The sequence below is a fragment of the Schistocerca cancellata genome, chromosome 7 (assembly GCF_023864275.1).
Source record: "Schistocerca cancellata isolate TAMUIC-IGC-003103 chromosome 7, iqSchCanc2.1, whole genome shotgun sequence".
NCBI lineage: Eukaryota > Metazoa > Arthropoda > Insecta > Orthoptera > Acrididae > Schistocerca > Schistocerca cancellata.
In genome coordinates, this window is record NC_064632.1 from 304947985 (window position 1) to 304961026 (window position 13042).

Below are 13042 nucleotides of genomic sequence, written 5' to 3' on the forward strand. Positions count from 1 at the left end.
ATAGCCAATTTAGTATTGGATACTTGTTTTACAGATTAAGGGTAGAAGTAATTGCAGTAGATTAAGGGGCTCAGGTAAGACCTGAGGGACCATGTCTTTTCTATACAGAAGGGCAGTGTAGTGTCACTATCCAGTCTTTAGACAAAAAATTATTGGTCTTTAACAAAAGTAAGAAGAAGTTGCATGGAAGTGCTATAGAATGTTGCATTAACAGCTGCAGGTCTGTAGTCACTAATATGGTGACATGTTGGTCACAATAAAAGACACAGCAGCAGATTGCACAGCAAGGATAGCCAAGATCATTGGTAAACACTTCTCACAGCAGTAACCTTGTACCAAATAGGGAAGTGTCACCCCACCAGGGCAAGTCTCTTGCTGTGGCGCCGGGTTTTAGTGAAATGAATGTGCCCTGGAGGCATATGAAGAAGTTTGGATTTTAAGGCAGGGATCACTTATCATTGCCAGAAGTCAGCAGTACCACCTCAATGCCAGGGCAACGTCAGACAGTGGGATGACTGGGCTCCACCATATGAAGCCATGGATTCAGGACCAGACTGCAACAGCTGTCTGCACCATGTCCTTTACGGACTTAATGTCATTGCCCAGCCTGCCTGCCATCTGCCCTTGCTGCCACTGACACTGAGTTCCTAGCCAGACATGGTGATGCAGCACCAGCTGCCAGCTGACTCCCGTCCAGACCAAGGGCAGCGAGTTGTACCTTGCACATATCAGACTCCACATGCCACCACTGCAGCTGTGTGCAAAGCTGAGGGGCCATCTCCTGAGTGGAATGCCATCACAGCAGAACATGAAACACAGCTGACATCTATGTCCATGGCCTACAGAGGCTGCTGACCTCAGCAGTGCAAGATGCCATCTCAGCAGCACCAGGCAGAAGCTGCAACTTATTCACCAGCTCCACCAGGGTCAATGTGTAGAGGCAAGCATGGCACACTACATCATGTATCAAAATCAATAGAAGCTCTTTGTACTTGTTAACAGTGTTTGCCCTGGGTCCAACAGCCTGTCACCACCACTCAATACTACCTGACTGATTCACAACGGGTAACATGTTTCTAAAGGAGTCTACCAATCTTTCGAGATATTGGACCAGCATGAGGTAATTACATGATTCTCAGTTTTCTTTCTGTGTGTCTTTTCAACCCTTCCTCAGACATTCTTGAATTTGACTGAAACTTGTGCACAGTTTTACAATCTGAGTAAGTACTCCTTTCAAAAATTGTATGTGTTGTAATCCTTCAGTGAAGTTATCCTTCTCTGAAAGTGTTTGAAGTCTATGGGTCACAGCTCTTGCCACTGAATTTCTTTGTGAAGGATGGTGATGGATTGAGGTGTGGAGATACAGGTAAGTGTTCATGTGTTTTCTATGTACACAGTGACCAGAGATCTGTCTTGCCTTCTCGTAACTAACAAGTTGATGAAAGGTAGTTGCTGGCCTTTCAAGTTCCACTGTGCATTTTATGTTATGATGAATGAACTATCAATTTTCCATGACCTATTTAAGTTTTTTGTTCCATATGGCCACACCACAAATGTGTTGTCCACATATCAATAACATCACTAGTTTGAACTTAGCAGATTTTAGTGCCTTTGCTTGAAAGTATTCCGTGTATAAGTTCATCATGAATGGTGGTAATGGACGGACTAGTCACCAACACTTCCTCATTTTGTTCATAAAATTTTCCATAAATTGAGCAGGTGTTGTAGTACCAATCAAGAATGCCTGATAAAGAGGTTGAGACTAACACAGAAGAAGAAAAGTCAAGACCTGCTTACCTACAATTGCATCCCCAATATCTGGAACAACTGGTAGGTCCCATCTAGTGTATTCCACTTCTGTCAGGAAATATAAAAATTCGTTTCTGAAGTGTTAAAGACAATCTGTGTCTCAAAAAGGAGGGTGAGGACCACACTACTCCCTGTGGCAGACTATTAGAAAAATTGAGGAAAAATGTAAGGATATCAGTGGCACACCTGACTAAAACCACCAAGAAAATTCATGGTCATTGAGCATTGCTTTGGGTATATAATGAAATGCAATATGTTGACACCAGTATCATGTTGCAGATACCATGGGACAACATAATTGAGGAGTTTGCTAAAATAAAAGTATCAAAATCCCAATAAATTAGGACAAGATTTCAGTTCAAACAAAAATTGAGGTGAGGCACTCAATTTATTCATATCTTGCTGGGCATCACATGCACCAGAGCACGAAAATGCTGATAGTAAGAGCATTTCATGGAAATCAGTGAGGACTCTGAAAAACAAAAGAGCATTAAAGGGCACAGTGGACATCATAGGTTGAACTCAGCTATAAGTAATGCCAAGAGACCAAAAACAGTTCACAGTCTGGTTGGAGTCCAGGCAGCAAGTACACATAACAACAAAATTCACAGCACCTGAAGAAGATATCTCAATCAGTCATCAAAATATTGTGCATAATACAGAAACAACTACTTAGTTTGACACCCACAAGTACACTATTATTCAATCACACCAAGAAAACCTGAAATATCACAATTCCAGTATCCTAGAATAGGCTCCTGCAAGAGGTACAGTTACTTAATTTAGACAATATGCTTACTGCTCACTTCTGTCAAATAAAAATTTTATTTACTTTGTGTTCACTGCACCTAAAAGACAATTCTGGAAGACAACAGGGAGTGAAAATATGCAAAATAAGGTGAAATCCTTGTCTTTAGGTCAACACAAGGAGAGACACATCTAAAGGCATAACACACTGAACTGGGTTTCAGGATTAGTGTATCTATGTATTTTTTCCCATTCTGACTTTTATTCCAGTTGGATCACAAGGAACTTTACACAGTATGTTTCATTTAATACGACCTTTAGAATCCGCTTTTGGTGCTAACAGATCATGATTGTTGGTTTAGAAGTGTATAATATACATCTTTGAGAAATTAAGAATTAATCTGTTACCTGTGAAACATTTGCAGGCGTGCTCAGCTATCATTTAAGTTGTGTCTGCTACATTATGGTTGAGAGCCTAGATTAATATGCTTGTGTTGTCAACAAACATTACAGTGTAGTGATTGAAGAATTTCTGCATAAATTCTAGAACCACTTGGACTTCTACCATCTCAAACACACGATATTTTAGATATGAGTGCAAGAAAATGGAATCCTATCTACTGTGCATCACATGTTTGTGTGTGCAGGTTGGAAATAAGTCGCAAGGAGAATGTATACGTGGTGGTCGAACTGCATCAACAAGTACTTGTTGGTCAATCCATGGAAGTTTAGTGAAAGTGGACAGAAGAACCATGGAGTGTTTATGCTACTCTGTTCTAATTGTGTTTTGACCATTGTTAGAGTAATGTGAATAGCTGAAAAAGAACTATTAAAAACTTTTGGCATAGCCTTGGTGAAGGGAAGAAGTGTATTCTGTTTCATGTTGAGAATGGACATGGTTTTTAAGCCAACTTTCTCTCATATGTAACTTATCTTGTTTGTAATGCTTGGAGACACAAGAAGCTTACAAAACAGTATTTATTTATGTGATGTGTGGAATTTGTAAAATGTCAGAAGTTAAAATATATGTCGTTAATTGAAGCAAATGAAACTTGGTATATCTACTTATTTGTATAAGTAGAAAGAGTTTTAAGAAATTCGTGTACCTAGCAGCATTCTTCAGAGAAGTGAAAGAGAATTTGCAGCAGCAGGCCAGCCAGCAGGAAAGTCTGGTAAAACACCTCAAGTAAGTCGTCTCGTAAAAGACTTGGAAGTTTGCATACATACTTCAACACTTCAAGTCATCCAAACTGTTAGAACAGTTGCATGTTGCATGTTCTTTCAAACATGTCCAAAAGAAGAGACACCACATGAAATCTGAAGCTGTGATACGTATTATGTATGTTGAAGATGGAGGGGAAGAGATAGGAAAGGAAATGAAAGGAAAGGGCTATTGATATCAGCTGCATTGGGACCTTATGCAGATCAACAGTGGTGAGTGAAAATGTGGGCCAGACCAGGATTCAAATCCAGGATCTCCTGATTACTAGGAAGTCATATTAATGCTGCACCACCCTGACAAATTGCTTATCACAACTGCACAGACTGTCTCACCCAACATGCATTCCCATCTAGTGCCACCTATCTACATTTCCTGTCCATGCCTCTGTTGGCACTAATTTGAGATTCTTCCAGGAGTTCAAACATTATCATGCATCCACAATGAAGGTGGTGGATTCATTCACCTTGATGAGCAATGAATCCACCACCTTCATTGCAGATGCACAATTATGTCCAACCTGCAGGAATCTCAAAATAATGAGCATGGAAGACTACAGATAGGTGTCATCAAATGGAAATGTGGGTCGGCCGAGGGGCATGGGTCGGCCGAGGGGCATGCTGAGATAGTCTGTGCAATCGACGCTGAGTCTGTATGGCACAGTGGTTAATGCAACTGCCTAAGAAGCAGGAGATCCCAGGGTTGAACCCCAGTCCAGCAGATATTTTCACTCGTTATCACTGATTCTGCATAAATTCCTGATGCAGTTGACATCAATAGTCCCTTCCCTTTCCTTTCCTGTCCACTCTCCCCCCTCAACTTTAAACTTACACAAAACATTACAGCTTTCAAGCTGCCTCTTAAAGTCATTGAAAGATAATTTATGTAGCTTAGAGCCCAGTACCAATCCTTACAGCACTCCATATGTAATGTTTCCCCATTCTGAGGTTATTTTCAATATTATGACACATTCTACTCTCTGTTAAGAAAAAAAGACTCTTTGCAAGCAAGAAGGATGAGTAGTAGCCACCCAGCTGGAAACCTGAGTGCTTTTTATAAGCAATTTACACCATATTGCACACCATGTACAATGGGCAGAAACTGTCTGCTTGAAATGCTGGAGATCAAAAGAACATCCTGAACAGCTACTGAATGTGGGAAAAACTGTCTTTACCAACTACTCACCTAATCTTTGCCATAACTTAAATAGTTCTAGATATAAATGTTTCATCTTCAAGGTATACTATTGGTTTATAAATAGAAACTAGTTTATGTTAGCTTTTAAGACTGTTCAGATTGATGTAAACAAATAATTGTGAAAGTGTTGTATCTTACTGTGCTGTATGTGTCAGACAATGAAAATATCAACAAAAATGTAAGTAAACACACTTCAAAAATGACTAATCATTCTTATTATTTAATGTACACACTGTAACATATTTATCTTCCTGAACAGGCATGTTTTTCAAAACATAACCTCACAGCAAAGGAAACTAACCTCACATCATATTAATTACACTGTAAAAGTAACTGTAAGCGCATCTGATGATGGCAGCATGCTGCCAAAAGGCATCATGCTAATAAAATATTAGTAACAAGTGACTGTTGCAATACATATTATTTCATAAAACTCACACAGATTTTATTTACTCTGTACGTCTTGCTACTCCCAGACCTGATTGACTGACCAATCAGTTCTTATTAAGTTGTTCCCCACTATAAATGGATTACCCCAAGTATTTATTTACTTTAGTGTTCTATGATTGCAAATATATTATTTTGTATATTTAGTATCACTATGTCAGTACTCTGATGACTGTAAATTCTTTGCTGTTCAGAATTGTACAATACTATTATGCACAGCAACATCTTTGACAGTAATGCTGGATGTGGGTGAATTACATGAAACTTGCATGACAAAAATACATAATTAGAGAAACAACACATAAGGGCAATTGCTGCTTCATCTTCTGTGTGGAAGCTATTTGACTCAGCACTTATAATACAGGGTGTTCATAAATTCGTTATGTGAAAATAACCTTTAATTGTGAAAAGGCTAAACAAGTTACAGAAATGGTTGATACAGTACTGTATTCACTATAGCTTCAAGTTTTATTTCCACCGAACACTGTTAGTTTCTGACATTCCCACTAGGTGCCATGCACGTAAAAGTTATTCCAAAAGTCATAATGGAGCCATAACAGTTGAGAGTGTGCACAGTATTGTTTATGGTTTCATGAATCCAAATCCATTACTACAGTTCAGAGATGATTCCAGACTAAATATTGCAAGCCACCACCTCAACTCAAACTGTTACAGATTGGTACAATCATTTCACTGAAACTGGATGTGTATCACATAGAATTCTGGGTCAAGGTCAGCCAGCAATCTGTGACACAGCAGATGAACAAGTTTGGCAATCTTACGTTTGTAGTCTGGGTAACTCAAAGAGCTGTGCCAGCTTAGAATTGAATATGGCTTGCATTGCAGTGTGAATGGTATTATGGAAATGCCTGCATTCAACTCCTACTACCTGAAACTGTTGCAGGCTTTAAGACAAACTGACAAAGAAAAATGAGCTGAGTTTTCTGTAGAAATGTTTAACAAAATACAGACTGAAGATGATTTTCTTAATAAAACTGTGTTCATTGGTGGGGACACCTTTCATACCTGCAGGAAAGTGAGTCAGCATGTTCAGATGTGGGGTGAGTACAAACCATGTCACATAATTGAATACGTTCAGGACTCAACTAAGGTAAACATTTCTTGTGCTGTAAGCTGTAACAAGACTTACAGTCCTGTCTTTTCTGCCAAGTCAGCTCAAACTGGCATATCATACCTAGATATGCTTGAACATTGCTTGATGGCTCAGTTACAACATAATATGGGCACAGAATTTATTTTACAGCAAGACAGCATACCATCACATTATCTTTGTGAAGACATCCCATACCTCCACAGGAATTTACTGCCTTGGATTGGATGTGGTGGAACAATATCCTGGCCACTGTGATCACCTGATTTAACCCCAATAGACTTCAGTGGGCTTACATTAAAGACAATGCCTGTTCCTCTGTTTCCTGGATAAATCACTGAGCTGTGACAATGGATAACACAAGCAGTTGCCACCGTACATCAAGACGTTAAGGAAATTGATTACAGATGGGACATTTGTAGTGTTATAAAAGGTAGCCACACTCAACATATGTAAATAAAACTTGGAGATATACTGCATTCAGTGCTATATCAAACATTTCTGTAAGTTATTCACTTTTTTCACAATCAAAGGTTACTTTTGTACAACAAACTTATAAACACCCTGTACATGAATTATTCTTGATTAGTATCTGAAGATGGCTCTGCCAAAACATAGTATTAATAATGACCGTCCATACAAACCAGTCAGGAAACATTTGTTGAATTGGAACACATTCACAGACTAATATTTGGAATTAATTTCCTTTATTAACAAAAATGACATATTTCAATGTCCTATATTCATTGCCACACTATTAACCATTTTTACTTTACTCACGGATGTGACTAGCAGACTGATACTGGTAGGCATGAAGTGGTTGCTGTTGCATGTGCTGTGTTTGCCTTTCATCTCCCTGCAGGACTTGCTGCTTATGAACTTGGGAGGGCAGCTGCTGCTGTGAAGGTCCATAGCGAACTGGTGATGCTTCAGGATGCATTTCCACTTGTTGGTATACTGGGGGACTGAGCGTTGGCGGTGGTGGTGGAGGTGGTGGTGGTATTGTTGTGGCTACAGTAAAGTAAAATAGGTTTTCCAAGTTACATGAGAACAGCCAGATCAACTGCAGTGTATTTCCTGCCTCAATTAGTAATAAATTTACTCTGTGATCTAAATGGAAAGTACATTTTAATTTCCTGAATAATCATACTTTTACCAGAAACTGTAATTGCATATATAAACATGCATAACTTTAAGTATAATGAAACAACTAATAGGTACAGTCGAAAAGAGGGGGCCTCTCTACCAGCAGTATTCAAACTTTCTTACAAGTCACCAATTTGCTGTGTTTCTTGGCATCTGATTTTTCTTTCAATAACATATCTAATGTCAAATATGAATGCAATGATGCAAATTTTCAAGAGATAGAATACCAAAACAAGGCGTGTAATATGACCAGTTCAACAAGTCAGAAACAACCAAGGAAAACAATAGTGCTGTTTAATGAGACATGACAAAACATTTTGGACTTTGTTTAAAAACTTTGAGTGGGTTGAAATATGTAATGATTATTAATACGTTTTGATCCTATTCTGAAAATAATTAACCTAGAACTCTTGAAGAAATCTACGGTTTAAAGTAGTGCCAGTTTATCAATATGAAAAAAGGTCATTAAATGTAAGGATCTAAGATATAGTTACTAGTGAAATACAAATATGTTCTAAATGCATGAAAGTGAATGAGTTGGTACGAAATCACACATCACTTAAGGTTTTGAACTCACTCTGATACTGTATTAGCACATACATTCAAATGCTGCATAGAATGCAGGAATGTAGGATGTAGGTGCTCTTTAGTTCCAGTTTGTGTAATTTTTTATAAGCACTAATATTTTAACTTGTATAAGTTTAATTTTAATTTCTATATACAGTTTGTATTTAATATACATAATATACAGTTTGCGTATGTTTGTATAATATGTGAAAGCACAATATTTGCAACATTCAGATAACACAGAAATAGTAAAATCAATCATAAATATTATCCCCTAGTTTAATATGTTGTCAATGCAAAGAGCAAACTCTGTATAGCTACACATTCAACAGAATCTTGCTACTCTTCAAAAAGGGTGATGCCTTAAACTATTGAGCAAGATGCTAGCTGGTGCATTTCACCCTCCAAGTGCAGCAAAAGCCTCAAATAGCACAGTTAAATATACCCGTACATTCAGATATAATGCAATATAAAAATTTTATTACAATCTGCATTTACCCCTCTATCTTCAAACCTTGAAAACAATAACCAAAAAGATTAAGGGTAACTAAACTGAGTATGTATCTCTCTCTCTCTCTCTCTCTCTCTCTCTCTCTCTCTCTCTCTGTGTGTGTGTGTGTGTGTGTGTGTGTGTGTGTGTGTGTGTGTGTGTTGCAGAAATGAAAGACATTCAGTGAGTGATAAACTAAAAATAATTGATCGTGTGAAACATGGTGATACAAAGGCAATACTCAAGAAAGGAAGTAGCAGTAATCCACTGCATTACATAACTATATCACTAATGTTGATTTACAGTAGGATTCTGGAACACACATGAAGTCCGTTCAAAAAATTCCGGAACTTTCATAATTTCTTGCCACTGGTGTGTTGGAACAAAATGTGCTTGACACCCCTGCACATGGCTGTGTTTTATGTGTAGCAGCCGTATGTTCCATTGTTGCATGAATGTTAGTTATTGTTCAGTGCCATATGGAGTAGAATGTAAAGTCAAACATTTTGCAAATTTCCAGATGCAGAGAAGCAACGCATCTGCATTACATTTTGTGTAAAACTCCAGAAAAGCTTTACAGAGACACACTAAATAATGGAGAAAGGCTGCAGTGATGAGTGTTTAAGCCATACTCAGTGTTACAAATGCTTCACACGGTTTAAAAATGGCCAGATGGATGTTAAAGATAACCTTCTTTCAGGATGCCCTTTGATGTTTACCGACGACACTCATGTCAGGAATGTTAACAAAACTGTGCATGCCAATCGAAGACTTGACAGAGAGGTTGCAGAACGATTTAAAATTTCAGCTGGATCATGTCATGAAATCCTGACACAGCATCTTCGAATGCATCGTGTTGCTGCAAATTTGTCCCATGGCTCATGTGTCAATACCAGAAAGACCTTCACCTTGCAGCTGAAAGAGCTTTTCAATTGTGCAGATGAGAACAAGACGTTTCTTAAGATAATCATAACCGGCAATGAGACGTGTGTCTACAGTTATGATATTGAGACCTTGGTTCAGTCTTCAGAATGGATAGGGAAAGGTTCTCCACGACAATAATAAAAAAGCTCGTCAGGTCAGGTCAAATGTCAAAGCCATGCAAATAGTTTTCTTTGACTCTGAAGGATTAGGTCATCATGAATTCATGTCACAGGGACAAACTGTTAATTGATGGTGTTATCGGGATGTGTTGCGACATCTGTGAGAAAATGTGAGGGGGAAAAAGCCTGAAATGTGGTGAGACAATTCATTACTCTTGCATCACTATAACCCACCTGCACAGTCATCTCTGTTGATGTGTGTCTATTGCACAAAAAACAGAATCACTGTGCTACCTCATCCTCTGTACTCTCCAGACCTCACCCATTGGGTTTTTCTTTTTTTTATTTATTTTCAAAACTCGAAAATCCCATTGGAAGGATAAAGATTTGCAATGACGGACAAGATAAAAGAAAAATTGCAAATGGCGCACAGTGCGATCCAGCAATAGGTGCATAAAGACTGCCTCCAGAAGTGGAAATGGCACTGGGAGTGGTGTATCATTGTGGAGATGAGTATTTTGAAGGAGACCATGCACAATAAGTAAAATGTAAGCATATAAGAATTTGTGGACAAAGTTACGGAATTTTTTGAACAGACCTCGCATTGTATTTGAACTTTATAAATTACATTGAAGAAAAAGATTTATTAACAGATAGTTAACACAGATTTAAAAAAAACATCTTTCTTGTTTAACACCAATAGCTCTTTATACTGACAAAGTAATGAGCACTATCGATGGAAGATGTCAAATTGCTTTCATATCTTTTGATTTCCAGAAGACTTTTCACACTGTTCCCCATAAGAGACTTCTAATTAACATTTGTGCCTGCAGAGTACTGTGTTAGTTGTGTGACTAGATATGTCATTTCCTGTCATAAAGGTCACATTTTGTAGTCATCAAGTAAAACAAAAGTGATGTCTGGCACCCTTAGAAGATGTAATAGATGCACAAGCACTAAAGAACCTGCCTACTTTACACTTATCTGTCCTCTTCTAGGGTATTGCTGCACCATGTGGGATCTGCATCACATTGATTGATGGAGGAAATCAAAAAATTCAAAGAACGGCAGCTAATTTTGTATTATCCTTAAATACAGGAGAGAGTGCCATGGATATGATACCCAAATTTGGGTGGAAATAATTAAAACAAAGACTTTTTCATTGCATGAACATTTTCTCATGAAATTTATATCACCAACTTTCTACTACAAATCTGAAAATATTTTGTTGGCGTCTACTGGCACAGGGAGAAATGTTCACTGTAATAGAATAAGAGAAATCACAGCATGTGCAGAAAGGTTTGTGTGTCATTTTTCCCATGGGCTTTTCAAGAATAGAATGGTAGAGAAATAGTGTGAAAGTGGTTTGATGAACACTCTGCCCAGGTACTCAATTGTGAATTGCAGGTAGTCATGTAGATGTGGGGAAGTAACGAAAAGGGGTGAAACCACGAAATGACAGTGAACTTGATGAATGTGTTTATAGATGGCTTTTAATAAAGCAAAGTAAAGGTGTGCCACTTTCCAGGCCAATTATTGAAGCATGAGCTGCAAAATTCCACTTTTATTTATATGGCAAAAAAGACATGAATGCTCTTATTCGATGGTTTTAAGGGCGGATATTTCACTAATGAATAAATCAAATGAAGGATAAGGAAGGTCTAGCAATGGTGAATCTGCTTCATAATTTCTTTAAGTTCTACATTGTGAATGGGTACATAAAACTTGTAATGATCAGGTGTCTGCTGATCATTGTAGTTTTTGTGTAACAATGCTATGAGCCTATTTTGTGCCCCTCACATTGCTGGCGCTGCATCAATGGTAACTGAGATAAACATGCCTCAGTTCAGGCCAACGGCTTCAATTGCCTCTTCAACAGTTTGCAGAAAATCGATTGCTCTCTTTGTGTCTTTCATTGCCACCAAATCTAACATTTCTTCTGTCATGTGCAAATTTATGTTGACTCCACAACATACATTCAAGTTGTGTCGTGTCCAAAATGCCGATCAAATCATCCACAGCAATCGAGAATGCAACAAACTTGCTATGATTGTCAGTTATTTGTATTTGTATTTGTATTTCTTTATTCATGCTGTAAATCATGATTAAGTGCAGAGTTTTTATAAGTGATATAGGATAAGTCAGGTTTGATGTAGTACATACAAGTTTATACATACTGTGATTTAGAAAACAACAATTGGTACATGTTGAATACTAATAACATAGTATGACTAAGAATAATTATGTGATCATTTACAATGTATTTTCTTGGTGCTCCAAAAACTCAGAAAAAGAATAGAAGCAGTGGTCAAGCAAGTACTCCTTTAGTTTCACTTTAAACTTAGATAAATTTAATATCTGTTTCAGGTAGAATGGAATGTGATTATATAATTACAGTAAGACACGGACCATCACTACAAATATTTGTACTTTCTGTATTGACGTCCAGGTAATGCTTCCACCTACTATCATGAGCATGGGAATCACAATTATGTTTGAAGATACTGTCTTCTTTTAAAATGCTTATTTTTATGAAGATTAGTACTTTAGATATACATAAACAAGGAAGGGGCAGTATACTGAGACTTATAAATATTGGTCTACATGAATCTCTGTATTTATCATGTGTCATTACACTAGCAATCTTTTTTTGTAGCCCACATATTTTTCTGCTACATATAGAGTTCCCCCAAAATATAGTTCCATACATCAGTAGTGAATGGGTACTTCTGTGGTACATTGTGACCACTAATGCATGTCCTGGATTCTACAGGAGGATTCTTACAGCATTTGTAGGTGTATTTAACTTTTTATTTACATTATTCATGTGTTTCTCCCATTTCAGATTATCCTGGATAGGTGTACCTAAAAATTTTGTCATATTCACAGATGAGATAGTTTTTCCATCAATGTTAAATCAGTCTTGCCAGATGGTGTTCCTGTGAAAGTGTCAAATTAATTGACAGTTTTTTCAGAACCGATTATTAGCTTATTTGTTCTAAACCATTGTGTTAATAATGTACTACATCTGCAGTTGTTTTTTGTAGGCTGTCTTCATCACATGCCTTAATTAGGGTATTTGTGTCATCTGCAAAAAGTACTGTTATCCCTTTAGTTAATTATTGTTATTGATCATTAACATAAAGAATTAAACAAATGGGCCTAAGGACTGACCCTTGAGGGATTCCATATCTGATTTTTTTGTGCATTACTATGAAAATTAGAAATTGACTGCATTTTTATATCTTTTATTTAATTTAAGTGTT

At 37.5% G+C, this 13042-nt stretch overlaps 1 protein-coding gene across 2 annotated transcripts in view; it reads right to left on the reverse strand.

Annotated features, from left to right (window-relative positions):
* The window catches only part of LOC126092430 (YLP motif-containing protein 1), a 639037-nt gene that overhangs the window by 115869 nt on the left and 510126 nt on the right, over positions 1-13042 (reverse strand). For both annotated transcript variants that reach the window (XM_049908029.1, XM_049908028.1), the window contains exon 5: positions 7311-7541. In XM_049908029.1, the coding sequence (XP_049763986.1) occupies positions 7311-7541 (231 nt within the window). The remainder of the gene's footprint in view (positions 1-7310; positions 7542-13042) is intronic.